Source organism: Panthera leo, chromosome D1 (assembly GCF_018350215.1).
Source record: "Panthera leo isolate Ple1 chromosome D1, P.leo_Ple1_pat1.1, whole genome shotgun sequence".
NCBI lineage: Eukaryota > Metazoa > Chordata > Mammalia > Carnivora > Felidae > Panthera > Panthera leo.
Genome location: NC_056688.1, coordinates 74,278,495 through 74,298,463, shown reverse-complemented (window position 1 = coordinate 74,298,463; position 19,969 = coordinate 74,278,495). Strand labels below are relative to the sequence as shown.

At 43.3% G+C, this 19,969-nt stretch overlaps 1 protein-coding gene across 2 annotated transcripts in view; it reads right to left on the bottom strand.

Moving 5' to 3' along the window:
* Nucleotides 1–13,487: 13,487 nt before the first annotated feature.
* GTF2H1 (general transcription factor IIH subunit 1) overlaps nt 13,488–19,969 on the bottom strand; it is a 37,744-nt gene continuing 31,262 nt past the window's right edge. For both annotated transcript variants that reach the window (XM_042907405.1, XM_042907404.1), the window contains exons 14-15: nt 19,773–19,865; nt 13,488–14,486 (exon numbers count right to left, since the gene is read on the bottom strand). In XM_042907405.1, coding sequence (XP_042763339.1) covers nt 14,400–14,486; nt 19,773–19,865 — 180 coding nt within the window. In that variant the 3' untranslated portion in view covers nt 13,488–14,399. The remainder of the gene's footprint in view (nt 14,487–19,772; nt 19,866–19,969) is intronic.

Sequence of the window (19,969 nt, the reverse complement as noted above, 5' to 3'; positions counted from 1 at the left end):
ATTCGCTGTGGGGAATTAGGGCTCGGTGCAGGGAAGGGAAGTGCTCTAGGCTCCCATAATGCTTCAGTGCTGGTGACTAAGGGCTGGAACCTCCCAACTAGTCCAGTACTTTCTCACTGCAACAGACACATGGCCTCTCAACCAGCCTGAGCTCTATCTTGTACTGTGGGTGTGGCTCTCATTGCGTCTCCAAATCCTGGGTTTTTTCCACTGTATCAGAGCCTCTTCCAAGAGCCTATGATTGAGGCTGGCACTTGGCAGTGAGGCCTCACTGTGCAAGAGGCCACACCCCAGCCATTAAAGCTACAGGACTGGCAGGAGGCCACCTCAGCCTCAGCCTTCTCTCCACCAACCCCCAGCAGCAGACTCATGATATCACAGACCCTCCCCTTAATCTCAGCTAGTTCTGAAGCAACTGCATTTCTCCTCCTCCTTCTCCATCAGCCTTGGGTGGGCACAGACTGTGCCAGCATCTCCATGGTAACCGGGGCCACAGCTTCCTGCCTTGGGCAATAATCCAGAGCCAGCACCCTTGCAGAGCTCCTTTGTAGATGCCAGGATGGCTGACTGTCGCTGCAGGCCCCACCACACCTCAGTGCCATCCCTGGGGACAGCCCGGGGAGGCAGCCAGGCTGGGTTGCACTGGAAGACTTTAAACCCATCTGTTCTTTGAGAAAGGTCTTGAAATGGGGTAGGCTGGGAAGCCCACCCCCTCTCCCCCACGTGGAATTGGTTCCTCACGGCAGGCTGTGGGGCTCTGGTGTTAAACTCTCTTCAGGGCAATGGGTGAAAGTTGAAAATTCCACAATATGTTGGTTGGCTTTAGACTTTGCTCTCCCTGGCAGAGGGGGTTGTGGTGGTGCAGGAGACAGAGCGCAATAGATTAGGCAATAATCCCAGTTCCTTGCATCCCTCACCCCACAAAATGGCTCCTGGGGCAGGTGAGGGGCTGGCAGGCTCTCAACCAGGGAGGGTGGTAATCAACGGGGAGTCAAAGACTCCAGAGGGAGACAGTAGGCAGATCTGCTCCTTGTCAGCTCTCCTAGTGGGGGAGGAAGATGGGGGCTGGCAGTGCACCCCGGGGCTGACCTCACTGCCACCGTCTGAAGGACTGGGGAGAGTCTTCAGAGAGGTTCTGTCTCCAGGAGAAAAAGAAATCAGAATGCAGAGTGGAACTGCTCCTGGTTCCTCATGCTTCCCTTCTCAGCCCTCTGTGCACATCTCTGCTTCCACAACAGCACTTCTGGCAGAGGAGAGGAGTGGGCTTACAATTCAGTTGTATATACACAGTATGTAGAGTTCACAGGGCCATTCCTGTTCACCTCCCCCCCCCCCCCCACCCAGTCTCAGAGGGGGGTTTGTCTTTAGCTCAACCTGTTCTTTGGGCTTTTTTGATGCGGAATCAAGGGCACCAAGTTGGCCCTAAGACTATACAGGAAGGTTGAGGGGAGAAGGATTTAGGTCTACAGGCTGTTAATCCACGTAATAAAGAGGAAGAAGACACATCTGAAGGGAATTTGAGAGGCAGAGGGGATGGGAGATTTAAACAGAGATGCCCTGACTCTGTGGTCTGTTGAAGGTAGGTGGGTTGCAGAGGAAAGGCGATTCTCAGTTTGTGCTGCTGTGATCCCACTTTGCCACTCCCACTCCCACTTTGCCGAAAGGCCAGCCTAGGATTTGAGCTATTTTCAAATTCCTTGTGACTGCTGAAGGGTCAGTGCTGGGAGACCAAACCTCGTGGGTCCAGACTTGATGAGAATTGCCAGAATAATCACTCCCATGTTTACTGAACATTTAATATGTACCTAGCCCTCCTACTAAACCCCTTAAAAGCATTACCTAATTTAATCCTCACAACTACCCTTTGGAATAGGGAACATCATTATCATCATTTTAGAAATAGGAACTGAGCCTTAGGGAGGTGCTGGCACTTGCCCACAGTCACACAGCCAGATGTGCTGTGGCTAGGCTTCGAAGGCAGGAAATCCAGGTGGCATCTGGGCAGGCTCCAGCGTGGATGTCAGGAGCAGCTACTGCCTCTAACAGCAGGAACAACGGAGAGTTCCTCCCAGTAGGCTCTCTCAAGGACATCGCCGGGCCTTGCTGAAGAGGGCTCTCTCTGGAGCCGCAGACTCTCACTGACCTAATGAAGCAGAAAATGGATGAGGTTTACATGAGTTATTGCTGGTAGATGCTGCTCCCTCACTGATGTGAGCAGCAGGAATGCACCCGGAAGGGTGTTTGTGTGTGTGTCTGTGTGTGTGTGTGTGTGTGTGTGTGTGTGTGTGTGTCTGTGTGTGTGTGATTATCTGGAGCAGCTCCTGCCAGCCTGTTTCTGTGCCATTTTGCTAAATCCTGAGGGTGGAGGGGAGTGAGGAACACAAAGCCCAAGTGACCTCCTCTGAGGAGGCCCTTTGTATCTTTCTGTCCAGGCCTTTTAGAATATAGGCATCTCCCTCCTGCCCCTTCCATACAGAGAAATGCTTTTCACATCTCCTCCAGGACAAGGAGGCACAAAGAACAGGGCCTCAATCTGTGCAGCGTTGCTCTAGCTCATATCGAACCCACTATCCTTCAGCAGGATAGACTGTCTTAGTGGGAACCTCCAGTCTGGCAGCCACACAGACCTGGGTCCCAACCTTGACTCTATTCCTACTGCCCTTATGTCTCTGAGCAAGTCCTTTAATCTTTCTAAGCCTTATGCAGCTATGAGATAGGAAAAATAGTAGTACCTCTCTAATAGTTTTATTTTATGTTATATTAGTATCATTATTTTTAGAGAGAGCGAGAGCATGAGCAAGAAGGGCAGAGGCGGAGAGAGAGAGAATCCCAGGTGGGCTCTATGCTGAGCATGGAGCCTGATGAGGGTCTCGATCCCACGAGATCAGGACCTGAGCTGACATCAAGAGTCAGATGCTCAACTGACTGAGCCACCCAGGCAGTGCCCCCCCCCCCCAATAGTTTTAATGCAAGCAAAGGGACTCGGCACAGGGGAATTGCTCAGTATACCATTTCCTTATCTCAGGAAATCAGCTGAGGAGAGGAGGGTTTGTGGTCACCGTTCTGACAGTTTGTCATCTATTTTGGACTGTAACTGGTTCACAGAATTATTCTTGGCCCTGCACCCAAGCCTAGTCTGACCTCTTCCTCAGGTGAAGGCTGTTCCATAACCTGTACATTCTGCCTGCCTTATCCAACTTTGTTTTTTTTTGTTTGTGTGTGTGGACTTGTTTTGGCTTTTTTTTTTTTTTTTTTTTTTTTTTTTTTTTTTTTTTAAGAGGAACACTTTATTACTTAGAACTATAGTAAGTTACATATACTGGTCTAGGCTGGTCAGGGAGGGGCTACCAGTTTCCTAGTTTTTTATGGTGTCTCTAGACTATGATATAAAACACATGAGTGTTCCTGGCCACCCTAAAATGCCCATGCTGCCCGGCCATTGCCACACACGCCACATTTCTGCCTCTTGCATGGATTTAGAAAGGCAGCCTCTGCCTGGGAGGTCCTGGCTTTCTGCCGTTTTCTTTTTCTCACACGTTTGAAGACAGCCAGCCATGCAATGTCCAGACAGCAACCAAGGGAAGCATGCATCTCCAGGCAACAGGTTCTGCTTTGTGTCTTCCTGTCACTATGGCTCTTTGCTTTGGCCTCATACTACTCTGGGTTTGATCCTGGCCCTGCCACTTAGTATAAGAACTTGGACAAGTTACTTGATCGGGAGCCTCTGTAGAATGGAAATGATACCATTTGCATAGACTGTTGTGAGGTTTAAATGTAAAAAGCTCTGGGGCATAATAAATGGTGCCCAATAAATATTAGTTCCCTTTTCTATCCTTTTGGGTCGATCTGGAATGTTGAACTTTTGGGACACTTTCTGGGAAACTCTCAAGAGCCCAATCTAATAAGGGGGACCAACCCCCAGGAGCCAGGAGAGACCTTTGATACCAGGTGTTTCCCAACCTGCACTGCTTTGTCTGGGCTGGCGATATGCCAGGGGCAGCAAGACAGGCAAGGAGCCAGTTGCCTTCCCTGAGGCTAAGAACTAAACATTCCAGCTGCCAATTACCCTCCACTCCCATATGCTCACCTTGCATCTCAGGGCAGCAGGAGAAAGGTGCAAAGGAAGGAAGGTCCCTGAGAGCAGAAATACAGCCCGAAGAGGGAGGGGGTTTCTAGGAGGTCTGCTTTGCTATTGTAGTTCATATCCTCTGCACATAGCCTCTTGCAATTCAGAATCAGCTAACTCACACCAGGGCAGAAGCATTTCTACATTCATTCCACAGAATCAAACTTGATTTCTGTGGGGAAGGCCAGCACTGGGCAATCCTTAGTTTTCATTCCAGTTTGGGGACCAGCAGGTAGGAGAAGAGCACACGTCCAGGGCTTTCTGGAAAGAAATGTGTTTCTTGGGGCACCTGGGTGGCTCAGTCGGTTAAGCGGCCGACTTCGGCTCAGGTCACGATCTCGCGGTCCGTGAGTTCGAGCCCCGCGTCGGGCTCTGTGCTGACAGCTCAGAGCCTGGAGCCTGTTTCAGATTCTGTGTCTCCCTCTCCCTCTGCCCCTCCCCTGTTCATGCTCTGTCTCTCTCTGTCTCAAAAATAAATAAACGTTAAAAAAAAAAATTTAAAGAAAAAGAAATGTGCTTCTTCTTCTTCCCTTTTTTTTTTTTTTTTTTTTTTAAGGTTTACTTATTTATTTTGAGAGAGAGAGAGCACAAGTGGTGGGGGGGCGGGGGGGGGGTGGGCAGAGAGAGAGGGAGAGAGAATCCCCAAGCAGTGTGGAGCCTGATGCAGGGCTCCATCCCACGAACTATGAGATCATGATCTGAGCCAAATCAAGAGTGGGATGCTTAACCAGCTGAGCCACTCAGTGCCCTGGAAAGAAATGTGCTTCACAAGTGTCCTTTCTGGATCATGTAGCACTAGCTAGCTTAACTCAGCAGGATTAGTATTTACCACCTTTCAGTCATTATCATATTGTTTGCCACTCCTGAATAGCACCTATGTTATTATTTATTCAACACCTTTCTTTAAATTGACTCGCTGTTTTATTTAGCAAAATATGGTCCTGATGTGCTAGTTACATTTTATTTTTTAGTTTTGAGATCAAGAGTCAGAGGCTTTACTAAGAGTGCCAGCCAGGTGCCCCATGCTAGTTACATTTTTAAAAAATATATACAATAAAATACATAATTGTTACAATTACAATTTTGAAATGATCATTCGTCTAATACTTAGCCAAGCCCTTGGAGGTATGCTAACCACACTTTAGAAAACACTGGGCTAGGGGCACCTGGGTGGCTCAGTCAGTTAAGCCTCCGGCTTTGGCTCAGGCCTTGATCTCATGGTTCACAAGTTTGAGCCCTGCATTGGGCTTGCCGTCAGCACAGAGCCCGCTTCAGATCCTCTCTTCCCCCCTTTCTCTCCCCGTTCCCCATGCGCATGCGCTCTCTCTCAAAAATAAATAAATATTAACAAAAAAGAAAGAAAACACTGAGCTAGTGAAGAACTCAGTAGTAGAATCATGTGACATGCCCATGCCATGGGAAGAAGCTAGGTAACTGGCTTCCTGTATCACAAAGAGCTGAGGCTACCTAATAGGGGTTTGGGTGGTATTGATTTGGAGCAATCACCTTATGGGGCCTTTAGGCATGAACTGATGAGCATTTACCTAGACCTAAAATAAAACATCTCCAAAATTCATCACTAGTGGCTCTCTGGTTAAGCATGGTGGATTGAACTCATACATTTATCTTAGCTAAACTAAATTGATGGTATAATCACACAAAGATGAAGAGACTGGAAGAGGAGATGACCGCAGGTGACATCTGCCAACAATGTTTCAGAAAACTGAGATCAGTGTAACTCACACTGGAGTGAAATCCAAGAGCCCACAGAAGGTTTACCCTGCGACTAGCAACTGGAGGTAGCAGGTACTGTGGAAGGTAGGAGTAAAATTTGGGACTGGGACAAGGGATCTAAGGGACAGTTAGACTCCCAGACTCCTATCGCCACCCTGTGAAACAAAACACCCGCCTCTTGTCTCTACCCTCACTGAAAATGTGAGGTTTATTTTTTTGGGAAAATGAACCAGGACCTAAGCACAGGGAGAGGTGTAGTGAGAGGTACTAAACACAGGAGCGTAAGACAATGTCTACATGCTGAACAGAGAACCTCATTCCCGAGGCAATTCCCGGAAAGCTAGCATCTAGGCTCCATTCCCAGGGAGAAACGCGGAGGCACCTTCTCTGGACAGACTGAATGGCCTCAGAGAAAAGTCCCCCAATACGGACACTTGAAGAATCCTGGGTGGAAAAGCAGGCCTCCCTCCCCAGTAACCCCTGGGAAGCCCTCTACTTGACAGGCCTGCCTCTGCACATTGAGCTTCAAAAATCCACTTTAAAGTATCTCACTCGTATATAAGGGCTAGTTGAGGGGGTTTATAGTTCTTTCACTGTGAAGTACAAGTAACCATAGGCATGTTAGAAGATCAGGCAAACTGCAGGCTGTAGTGAAGTTTTCCAGGAAAGACAAACAAGTTGGTCAGTGCTAAGTGACATAAGTCAGAGAAAGACAGACCATATAATTTCACTCATATGTGGAATTTAAGAAAGAAAACACACAAGCAAAGGGGGAAAAGAAGAGAGGGGAACAAACCAAGAAACAGACTCTTAACTATAGAGAACAAACTGATGGTCAGCAGCGGGGAGGTGGGGGAGGGGGTGGGTGACATAGGTGATGGGGATTAAGGAGTGCGCTTGTTGTGAGGAGCCCCGGGTGACGTATGGAAGTGTTGAGTCACTACATTGTACACCTGAAACTAATACAACACTGTATGCCAACTAACTGGAATTAAAATGAAAACTTAAAAGAAAAAACCGGTTGAGAAGGTGGAGGGAAACAGCCCCTCGGCCAGGCCGCAGCGCTAGACTTCTATTTGCCCTGCAGGTCCACTCTCCCCTTCCCGGCTCTGTTCTGGGCTGTGGGGGACTGACCTGAATGACCCACACAGCAGTGGTGTCCCATGCGCTCTGCCTCTGCCTTCACTGGCAGAGACTAGGAGAGAGGGAGGGGGAGGGGGAGCTCTTCCCGTGGGACCATGGGTGGGCTGCGTTTCTTAACTCGCGTCTCTTCTGTCCTGGTAACTAACGACTCCTTTCCATCACCTCATCAGGCATAGGCCTAGTAAGTTAGGGTACTGCCCTATTCCTTATGGTTTCTCTATGCTCTGCCCCCACCTTTGGAAATAGTCTCCTTATTAATCCCCCCAAATTACCCAGTTTGAGGGTGCCATTTGTTTCCTGTCAGGACCATGACTGAGGCTGTACCCAATACTTACATAATCAAAATGTAAGCACTGACTATTGATTATCAAAAAAAACTGTGAAATATTGGGAGGATGCAGAGAGGGATATGGGAATAATGGTATAAGAACACTAAATCCCCAGGGGCACCTCGGTGGTTCAGTCGGTTAAGCATCTTGATTCGGCTCAGGTTATGGTCTCACGGTTCGTGGGTTTGAGCCCTGCATTGGACTCTGATGACAGCACAGAGCCTGCTCCTGATTCTTGCTCTCCCTCTCTCTCTGCTCCTCCCCCTCCTCCTCAAACTAAATAAACATTAAAAAAAAAAAAAAAAAAAAAAAAAAAAAAAGAAGAACACTAAATCCCCAACTACCAAAATAGAAAGTCAGATAATAATAAAATTGATAAATTAAGGGGGCGCCTGGGTGGCTCAATCGGTTAAGTGGCCGACTTTGGCTCAGGTCATGATCTCGTGGTTTGTGGGCGGGTCATGATCTCACGGCTAGTAAGTTCGAGCCCAATGTCAGGCTCTGTGCTGACAGCTCAGAGCCTGGAGCCTGCTTCAGGTTCTGTCTCTCTCTCTCTCTCTCTCTCTCTCTCTCTCTCTCTCTCTCTGCCTCTCCCCTGCTTGTGCTCTGTCTCTCTCAAAAATAAATAAACATTAAAATTTTTTTATTTTTAAGAAAAAAGAAAATTTATTTTTAAGGAATAAAAAGACATTTTAATTTTATTTTTAAGAAAATGAAATTGATAAATTAAGAATGGTATATAAGCAAAAGGAGTTGAAAGTGACTGATTCTGTGAAGAAGGAATAAAGAACAGGGAGCAGCAGGTTGGTGGACATAATGTTCTGGTATGTGCCTTTTAGTGCCTTTGACTTTTTAAAATAATGAACAGGTTGGACACCTGGCTGGCTCAGTCGGAAGAGCATGTGGCTCTTGATCTTGGGTTCATGAGTTCAAGCCCCATGTAGGGTGTAGAGATTAAATAAATAAAAACATTTAAAAATTAAATTATGAACAGGTATAACTTCGCTTAGAAAACACGATTAAAAAAAAATCCAGTGTCAGGAGAAAATAGGACAGCAAAGGCCCTTTTATTCTTTTGAGGACCTAGCACATAATGGATACTTAGTGGCACCAACAGCAGAGTTCAAGCCTGTGTGGCTATCCCTAGCAGCTTTAGATCCAACAATCTGTCTCCTTCATTGCACATCAGGAGCATGAAGCAGTCTCTCAGCCTTAGAGCCATCTGTGCTTGTCAGTGCGTGGCCAGACAGAAATAAAATCGCTTTCCCTCTCTCCATTATTTATAGCAGGTAGAAGAGAAAGTTCCAGCCTGCCTGAGCAGGGTGGGGAGACAGTGAGTGGGGCAGGGAGAGGTCAACAGTTTGCAGCTACACAGATTTACATTCAAGAACGGCATTTGAATCCGCTCTCCACACCCAAGTTGGGAGTCAGGGGCTTTAGGAAAGTTGTTGCACCTTTCTGAGCCTCGGTTTATTCTTAAGTAAGCCTGATTAGGGCACAATCTATTTACCCATCATCTGGGACAGTGCCTTTTCATGATTGGAGACTATAAGGTGGGGACTGTGGACTGACACATAGTAGGAGCTTGGTAAATAATTGTCGAATGAATCCTAAGGATTAAATAAGAATATATTTATGCACGGCAAATGTTTGGCAAATAGACCTAATAGGTTTCCTTTATTCTCTGCCCCAGCTGCCTGTCTGTGTTGATATTATATACTGGCCTGAGTCAATAAGCTTTGAGCTGAAGCCGGGTGATGATAATGATGATAAATGCCAGGAAGAACATGTATTGCTTAATGTGTGCCAAGCACTGTTCTAAGCACTTACACTTATTAGCTCATTTAACAATAATAAATCTACAAGTACTATTAGTATGCCCATTTTACAAAGGAGAAAACTGAGGTGTGAAGAGATTAAGTAATCACACCACTTGTAAGTGGCAGGGCTGGAATTTGAACTCAGCTCAACTGTACAGCTTGAGTGTTTAATCACTTTTTTTTCCCCTTCTATTCATGTAGAACAGAAAATGGATCACTATTATGCTTTGAAAGAAATTCTCTCTTGCCTAAGCTAGAATTGTTGAGATGTCAAATAACCATATTTAGCTCTGTGGATATGTTCACTGAAGCCTGTTAGTGACCTTGTTTCGCAGAGAAACCCTTTACACCTACTGAATCAAGTTTCAAGGTTGCTCTCCTGATAACTTTTTTTTTTTTTTTTTTTTACCTCAAGTTTGGGCCCAACCTCTTTTTATTTTTATTTTATGATTATTAGTATTTTATTGTTAAGGAGCCCAATTCTATGACCGTTATCCATTATCCTCACAATCACCTAATCAATGAAGTACTATTATAATGCCCATTTTACAGATGAGAGAATGGAGGTACAAATTAAATTGTTCAAGGTCACACAGCTAGTGAACTATGCAAGTCCACCAAAGTCTGCTCTAACACCTCTGCTAGAATATGTCTCTACTGTTCATGAGGCTGCAATCAATCCTGGTTAGGCCTACGGGAACACTCTTTCTCTCCTCCCTGTATCTGTGGGTGTAAATGTTCTTGGTGATAAGGATCTTGATTGCACATGCAAAGCCCAAAGAATTTTTGTATTTTTGTATGGATAACCAGGTGCCAGAAATAGCCCACTAATGGATAGGACCATAATTCACAAAAATTTGGCTTACAGAATTAGGACCATGAATGGCTTCTGTAAGATGAGACCCACTGTCCAGGTTTACCTTAAAGGGCATGAATGTGTACACAGATATCTCTTGCCAGAAATATCTCAGGTTGTAGGTTAGAAAAATAATTAAGTGCATAGAAAAATGTCCCTAAGAAAAAGCACTCTCAGCAGAGTGAGATTTGGGGGTAAAGGTACAGAACCATCTTCTATCTTATATACTTCAGTACTATTCACCCCTTAAAAAATTATGGCTCTGTTCACCAGACAGCTGCTAGAATGAGAGAAAGAAATCTGAGTAATAAAGGACTTTGAACTCTAATACCTAGTGAACCTGAATTTGATACTTGTTGAGTGGGCAAGTCCAGTGAGCTAAGTGATTTATATAATCATTTCTGTGATTATAACTAGTGTATAGCTGAGGCTTGTTTTTTAATCCAATCTGACAAAATCTTTGTCTTTTAAAGAGTTCAGTGTGTTTCCATTTAATGTAATTGCTAATAGGTTGGGTTTAAGTACCATCTTGCTATTTGCTTATTTCTATGACTACAGAAATGTAAAATTTAAAAGTTAAGCCAGAATTTATCTTTAACTTGTCTGTTCTTATTATCAGCCATCCCAATAAACACAGCAGGTTATCAGGTGGCCAGAGAGAAAATAATGTTTTTCAGGCTGTATTCTTAGTGTACTGCTGGGGGCAGTGCATGGAGAGAGAAGCTGGATCTGTGGCTCTATCTCAATAGGTGCAAGTCCACGTTTGTTGTATTAGGAATTCCACGGAAGACTACGAACACAGGATTCTGTGGTTACAAAGTTGGAATTCTTAAGCCTTTTCAGGGACTTTAATATCCTCAAGCAATATGGACTACAAACTAAGGCTGATCACCCCTGAACCAATCCTCCAACTCTGGACAGTTTAAGAGCTGAAAATAACTTGGGTTTCCTTGGCCTCAGGAACTAGGAGAACAGCTGAGTCTTCAAGAAGCTAAACTGGGAAAGGGCAGAGGTAATGCACTGAGGAATCTCGTGCAAGTCTTGACACTGGAGACAGCAAATCTAAGTTTAAAATAGGCAGCTTTCCATCCCAGGGCCCACTGTCAACTCCAGGTGGTATGTGTGTGTGTGTGTGTGTGTGTGTGTGTGTGTGTGTATATATATATATATATATATATATATATATATATATATATATATATGCAGGAAATCACTTTCTGGACTCAACTCTCCCCCTGGATGAGTGGGCTACCTTTCTAGCACAGATGTTAAAGCATTCTTTTAATTTTTCAGACTGAAGTGGGGGTCACAATGTAGCTATTCATTTTGCAGTGTAAGTCCAAAGCAGACTAGTACTACTGACTTCCTGCTTCTCTCAGGGAGAAACTCATTCTCCTAAAGCAGGACGTGCTGTATTATATTTTGCAGTCCTCTGGACCCATCAGGCAGACTAACTCCATACTGTGATTTGCCAGAAAAGCAACGCAGAATAGAATCAGAGAGGCAGGAATAGCAGGGCAGTCGTAAGAAAAACTAATCAATGGAGCTGTGGGTTGGGGAATAAAAGCTTCCAACTTCACAAGCATCTTATCCCTAAGGGACTTGCAGCTTGCAGTTTGGGGCAAATCCCAGCTCTGCCACTTATTGGGTGTGTGTACCTGGGTAAATTACAAACATCTAAACCATTTCTAATTTGTAAAATAACCTGTAGCACCTACCTGCTTCACTGGTTATTGTGGGAATGAAGTGTGACATAGCAGGAAAGGTATTATCGTTTTCCACAATGGGAAGGTAGGAAAATAATAGGGCTAAACAGCTGCCAAGATTCACTCTGAAAAGAGTCCAAAGATCAAATGCTTTATTATTTTTATTTTTTTAATGTTTATTTTTTTTGAGAGAGAGAGAGAGAGAGAGAGAATGTGAGTGGGGGAGGGGCAGAGAGCAAGCCAGAGAGAGAGCGCGAGAGCGAGCGAGCGAGACAGAAAGAGAATACCAAGCAGGCTCTGTGTTGTCAGTGCAGAGCCTGATGTGTGGCTTGATCCCACAAACTATGAGGTAATGACCTGTGATGAAATCAAAGAATTGGATGTATAACCCACCGAGCTGCCCAGGCGCCCCCAAATATCAAATACTTTAAATGCCAGCTAGACATGAAATTGACCGTTAACTCTGGTGAAATCGCCCTTAAATCCTTTATTTCCTGTGAGACTTGGTCACATACATTAGGAATGTCTTTACCCAACCCCTCCTATTTACCAGAACTACACTATAATTTGGACATAGTTTCCAGTCTGGATTGTTCCAAAGGCCTTTTAGGTTTGGCCTTCCTAACTACCAGACTTTTTATCTATAGACCAACCAACCCAGACTCTCATAAAAACAACTTACTCAAAGTTTCCTCTGACATAACCCATGCCGAATGGATAAGGTCTGAATTTCTTACCTTGGCATACAAAGCTATTTGCAACTTGATTTAAACTGATTATCCCAGTCTCTTACTTGTCACTCTCAACCCTCCAATCTAACAAACACACTGGGGTCTTTCCAAGGCCTCACACTTTTATCATGCTTTTCTCTATTCAATATTTAGTAAAGCCTACCCAGTTCTCCAAAATGGTTTCTTTCTTCAGTCTCCGTTACATTTATCACTTAATCTTTAACAGAGCATTTTATTTGTTTATACCTGCCTTTCCCAACGGACATACTCTTCTATTTCAAACATTTTTCTACCTGCTCCATTGTTATTGCTTAGAGTAGCTGTAGTGATAATACACTTGAAAAGCACTTTGTAAAACTGTAAGGTGTAAGGGATTACACCATTACTATATTGATCTGAAGGAGAGATGGGAAGACTGAAGCCAAAAAGGGATGTTGCCCCTTTTCCTTTACTAGTTCAATGTCCAGGTTTTTGACCTGCTGTAGCCATTATATGAAAGATAATCAGGATTTCCAGTTACGGAATCGATCAGCCACAAGGATGAAAGGTACAGCATACGGAATAGTCAATGATACTGTAATAAATGGTGACAGATGGTAGCTACACGTGTGGTGAACAAATAGCATAACATGTAGAGTTGCAGAATCCCTATACTGTAAACCTGAAACGAATATAACATTGTAGGTCAACTACACTTCAATAAAAAAGTTTTTTTTAAATAACAGAAGAAAAAAAATAAAACGAGCTTGTACAATGGCTTTAAGAGTAGCCCACCCACGTAAATATAACATGTGAGAAACCATAAGATGTCTTAATAGTTAAAGGAGTATCTATAAAAAAGTTTTACTTTTTTCTGTAATTTTTAATACAAGACATCTAAAATCTAGATAAACAGTGAGTTGATCCTATTAGGAACAAAATATGGCATGATTCCAGAAACAAGAATGAAACTTTTTTTTTTTTCTTTTGCCATTTAGGCTTTTCAGTCACTATGCAATGATTATCGATTCGCCAAGGACAGTAAGTCAGATACTCGAGAAAAGGAGATATGAGAAACATCTTTTATTTTTTTCTAAAGAGGTGAAAATAAGTAAGATTTCTTATATTTCTCACTCATAAGATTTTTAAACTCTTAAAAATGCAATTTCCTCTTTTCAAAGCACATGCCATCTTAAAAAAAAATCTTAGCAATGTACATTTGCACTCAAAGAAAAACATGCAGCGCCATTGTCTTCTGACAAAAATCTGCATAAAAAATCCCACGCAACTTTCTGCAAATATGTTCCCTCTTAATCATTTAGGGACTCCAAACCACAAACATTCAGTGCAACATTTATTGTTTCTTATTTCCGTAGGAAACACAGGACCAATGATGTCTTCTGACTACAACTGTTTCCTGATGGTTGAGCAACAGTCTCCTGCTTTAAAGTACTCTCTTTAACTTGCTGATGTCAGGTACGACTAGAATTCAGTACAACTTGAGGATCCAAGTGGAGGATGGAGGAGAAATACTTAAGGTGTACCCTGTGCCATAAACTTAAGAAAAAAATTTACAAAGAAAAAAAAAAACCTCAGATTTTATCAATGCACCCTTTTAAAAAGTTTTTTTTTTTTTTTAATTTCTGAAAGCAGCTTAATGTGAATCAAAAGCAGTTCCTGAGTAACTGCAGTAAACAGTGTCTCTTTAAAATATATATATATGTATATATATATATTTGCAACTTAGCTCATTTTGGTTCTGCCTTAATTTACCTCCCCAGCTTCGAGTTTAGTCACAGTTCCTTTCCTTTCAGTTCACAATGTGCAAGTACAACAGCATCAGCTCCGAGAGTTGGCATGGTGCAGATGTTTGTCACTGCTGTGTGATCATCGGCATGTCTCAGGCCAGGTTTCCAGAGTCACTGCAGGTCACAGTTCTCTTACTCTCACAAAACCTGTGAGAGTCACAGACACTTCACGTTTTCTTCATCAGACGCCGTGACTGCCACTTGTGGAGCTTGTTGTAGGCTGTCTGGAGCATCTCCTCTATGTGACTTACCAACTGAAAAACACAGCGAGAAACTTCAGCAATAACTGGGCAAAGGCTGGGGAAGTTAATGCTTCTGATCCAGATCTGGCACATACTTCAGTGTAGTTTCTATGCTCATTTGTATTACCCCAATGAGGCAAAGGGCAAGCCCTCTGTGAAGGTATTACCAGACCCATTTTGTATAAAAGGGAAGAGATGGTGGGAGAGGCTGGAAATTCACCTGCTCTATCTGGGTTGTAGTGTCTGCCCTGCCATTAAGCAGCTAAAGGACAACATGAAAGTTGAACCTGCCTGGAAAGTATATAAAAATAATTTACTTTACTGGATGGGCATAGTGGTTCCATAGTGCCAATTAGAAGAGAGGAATGGCAAGCCCTCCTGTAAGACTGTACAGGTATATCTTGTTTTACTGTGCGAAGTTTTATTATGCTTCTCAGGAATGTTTTTTTTTTATTCTCTCTCCAACAAACTGAAAGTTTGTGGCAACACTGCATCAAGCAAGTCTCTCAGCACCGTTTTACCAACAGCATTTGCTCACTTTCTGTCTCTGTGTCAGGTCACATTTTGGTAATTCTTGCAATATTTCAAACTTTTTCATTATTATTATGTTGTTACCCTAATCTGTGACTAGTGTGACTTTGATGTTTTTGCAATTGTTTTTGGGCACCACAAACCATGCCTGTAAGATGGTGAACTTAATAAATGTTGTGTGTATTCTGACTGCTCCACTGACCAGCCATTCCCCTCTCTCCCTTTCCTCAAGACTCCTTATTCCCTGGGACACAACAATATTGAAATCAGGCCAATGAATAATCCTACAGTAGCCTCTACATATTCAACTGAAAGGAAGAGTCACATGTTTCTCACTTTAAATCAGAAGCTAGAAATGATTAAGCTTAGTGAGGAAGGTGTGTTGAAAGCTGAGACGGGCTGAAAGCAAAGACTCCTGTGCCAGTTAGCCAAGCTGTGAATGCAAAAGAAAAGTTCTTGAAAAAAATTAAGTGTTATTCCAGTGAACACATGAAATGAAAAGAAAGCAATACAGTCTTATAGCTGATATGGAGAAAGTTTTAGTGGTCTGGATAAAAACTCCAACCAGCCACAACATGCCCTTTAGCCAAAGCCTAATCCAGAGCAATGCCCTAACTCTGTTCAAGGCTGAGAGAGGTGAGGAAGCTGCAGAAGAGAAGTCTGAAGCAGCAGAAGCTGGTTCCTGAGGTTTAAGGAAAGAAGACAACTCTGTAACAGACAAAAAAGTACAAGGTGAAGCAGCAAGTGCTGATGTAGAAACTGTAGTGCGTTATCCAGAAGACCTGGCTAAGATAATTAATGAAGGTAGCTACATTAAACACCAGATTTTTTTCTTTTTTCCAACGTTTTTAATTTATTTTTGGGACAGAGAGAGACAGAGCATGAACGGGGGAGGGGCAGAGAGAGAGGGAGACACAGAATCGGAAACAGGCTCCAGGCTCCGAGCCATCAGCCCAGAGCCTGACGCGGGGCTCGAACTCACGGACCGCGAGATCGTGACCTGGCTGAAGTCGGACGCTTAACCGACTGCGCCACCCAGCCGCCCCAAACAACAGATTTTCAACACAGACAAAACAGCCTTCTATTGGAAGAGGCCATCTAGGACTTTCATAGTTAGAGAGGAGAAGTCAATACTTGGTTTCAAAACTCCAAAGAACAGGCTGATTCTCTTACCAGGAACTGATGCAGTTGGTGACTTTAAATTTTAGCCAATGCTCATTTAACATTCTGATTATCCTTGGGCCCTTAAAAATTATGCTGTATCCCCTCTGCCTGTGCTCTATGAATGGAACAACAAAGCCTAGATGACAGCACATCTATTTATAACACGGTTTAGTGAATATTTACGGTCACTGTTGAGATCTCAGAAAAAGATTCCTTTCAAAATATTACTGGTCATTGACAATGCACCTGGCTACCCAAGAGCTCTGATGGAGACATGATGAACATTGTTTTTATGCCTGCTAACCCAACATTCATTCTGTAACCCATGAGTCAAGGAGTAATTTTGACTCTTAAGTCTTATTATTTAAGAAATACAATTCCTAAGCCTATAACTGCTATAAACAGTGATTCCTCTGATGGATCTGGGCAAAGTAAACTAAACACCTTCTGGAAAGGATTCACCATTCTAGATACCATTAAGAATATTTGTGACTCAGGGGGCACCTGGGTGCTCAGTCGGTTGAGTGTCCGACTTCATCTCAGGTCATGATCTCACAGCTCATGAGTTCAAGCCCCACGTCAGGCTCTGTGCTGACAGCTCAGAGCCTGGAGCCTGCTTCTGCTTCTGTGTCTCCCTCTCTCTCTGCCCTTAACCCACTGGCATTCTGTCTCTGTCTCTCTCAAAAATAATAATTTTAAAAAAATTAAAAAAAAAAAAAAAAAAAAGAATATTTGTGACTCAGGACGCCCAGGTGGCTCAGTTAAGTGTCCGACTTCAGCTCAGGTCATAATCTTGCGGTTTGTGATTTTGAGCCCCACTTCGGGCTCTGTACTGACAGCTCAGAGCCTGGAGCCTGCTTTGTATTCTTTGTCTCCCTCTTTCTCTACTCCTCCTCCCCCCTCTCAAAAATAAACAAACATTAAAAAAAAAATTAAGAATATTTGTGACTCATGGAAAGAGGTCAAAGTATCAATATTAACAGGAATTTGGAAGAAGCTGATTCCAACCCTCATGGATAACTCTGAATGGTTCAAGACTTCAGTGGAGGAAGTAACTGCAAGCTGGTGGAAAAAGCAAGAGAACTAGAAATAAAAGTGGAGTCTGAGGACATGACTGAACTGCTGCCATCTCATGACAAAACTTGAACAGATGAGGAGTGGCTTCTTTTTTTTTTAATGTTTATTTTTGAGAGAGAGAGAGAGAGAGAGAGAGAGAGAGAGAGCAAGTGGGGGAGGGGCAGAGAGAGAGGGAGACACAGAATCCGAAGCAGGCTCCAGGCTCTGAGCTGTCAGCACAGGGCCCGACGCAGGGCTCAAACTCACGAACTGCGAGATCATGACCCGAGTTGAAGTTCGGATGCTTAACCGACTGAGCCACCCAGGCACCCCAGGAGTTGCTTCTTAGGGCTGAACAAAGAAAGTAGTTTTTTGAGATGGAATCTACTCCTGGTTGAGGATGCAGTGAAGACTGTAGAAGTGACAACAGAGGATTTACAATATTACATAAACTTAGTTGATAAAGGAGCAAGCAGGGTTTGGAAGGGCTGACTCTGAATTTTGAAAGAAGTTCTACTGTAGGTGAAATGCTGTCAAATAGCGTGGCATGTTACCCAGAAATCATTTGCAAAAGAAGTGTCAATCGCTGTGGCAAACTTCACTGTTGTCTTGTTATTTTTTTAAATGTTTATTTTGAAAGAGAAAGACAGAGTACAAGCAAGGGAGGGGCACAGAGAGAGGGAAACACAGAATCTGAAGCAGGCTCCAGGCTATGAGCTGTCAGGACTCGAACTCACGAACCGTAAGATCATGTCCTGAGCCGAAGTCAGACACTCAACTGAACCACCCAGGCACCCCTACTGTTGTCTTATTTCAAGAAATTTCCACGGCCACCCCAACCTTCAGCAACCACCACCAACAGAGAGGTAAGGTGGATAGCAGCCACCAACAGAGAGGTAAGGTGGATAGCAATTTTAGCAATAAAGTATTTTCTTATTAAGGTATGCACAATGTTTTTTTTTTTTTTTTTTTACATGCAATGCTGTTGCACATTTAACAGACTGCACTACAGTGTAACCTAACTTCTACATGCACTAGGAAACAGAAAAATTCATTTGACTCACTTTACTTCAGTGGTGTGGAAACAAACCTGCAGTATTCTCCAAGTTAATGCCTGCACGTGGCCTCAGAATCCTTTTTACCATAGTGCTCCAGGCAGTTACAATCAAGAAAACACATGAACTGAAACCTATGTGTCACTCTTGCTCTGCTGTTGGGAAGATACTCCAAGTTTCTTTTCTGATTGTAAGTACTACCGTTATATTTTGAGAAAAATCACTGAGGACATTAGGGAATAAATACTTACTAAAAACCTTACTGATGAATTTTTCAGCTTTCAATGATAAAACTCCTCTTTTGATTATGCTACTTACTCAAATACTAAATCCTGAATTTGTATATACTCTTCTTGCCCAGTCATCTCAGAGAGGACTGCATAACAAATGAAAAACCATCTCGTGTGGTTGTTGTAGCCTTGCATTCAAAAAAATGTTAAAAAACCTGGGCACCAAGTGACGCTCTGCACTCACTACCTCACCCACAGCCCTGCCCTGCTGTAAGCCATCAGGGAAGGCGAAGGCAGACCATAAGGCAGCAACTGTACAGTTTACTGTTACAGAGTAGCAAGTCTGCCTTTCTTTGCAGGGTTGGGTTTGTGTTTGCTAGTCAGGTTTTCTAAATAATTATTTTTTTAGGAACATACACACGGGTTGTAAATCTATAAAGCAAAACACGGAGATGATTGGAGCACTTGGCTGGCTCAGTGGGTAGAACAGGCAGCTCGACCTTGGGGTTGTTGAGTTTGAGCCCCATGCTGGGGGCAGTTTACTTAAAAAAGAGAAAAACAAACAAAAACCATGGAGATGATTATGATAAATTCCTGATTAGTTGTGGTCTTGAAAGAGTGCGAAGGAGGGGTAGGCAACTGGACAGGGAATACCTATGGGTACCGGTTTTGTTCCATTTCTTATGATTTGTTGGTAGATACTCGTTTCATTGTTTTAAAAAGTGTATGTATTTTAGGGGCGCCTGGGTGGCGCAGTCGGTTAAGCGTCCGACTTCAGCCAGGTCACGATCTCGCGGTCCGTGAGTTCGAGCCCCGCGTCAGGCTCTGGGCTGCTGGCTCGGAGCCTGGAGCCTGTTTCCGATTCTGTGTCTCCCTCTCTCTCTGCCCCTCCCCCGTTCATGCTCTGTCTCTCTCTGTCCCAAAAATAAATAAAAAACGTTGAAAAAAAAAAAAAAAAAAAAAAAAAAAGTGTATGTATTTTATACACTCTTCTGAATATATGATGCATTTTACAATTAAAAAACAGTCCTGTGAGAGGTGCTTGTCTGGCTCAGTTGGGTCTTGATCTTGGGGTCGTGAGTTTGAGCCCTATGTTGGGTGTAGAGATTGCTAAAAAAATAAAATAAACTTAAAAAAAATAATACTGAGTAACAGAAAAAAATAAGAGCCAATGTATCTACTCATTTACATGAAAACAAAGTTAATTTCATCATTTTGCTACACAGAGAATGAGAATCAGGCCAATCAGATTGTTGCCTTACGTTTGTGCTTAAATACTGTCTCCGAATTTTTTCTTGGAATGGGCAGAGCTTTGTAACTTGAAATCGTTCCAAATTACTTTTCATTTTCACTACCTAAAAAAAGATGAGAGAAATTAATAAAATACAGAGAAATCTCAAAGAACCTTTAAGAAGCAAGAGAAAAAGATACATAGGAAGGTTACTTTTTTTTTTAATAC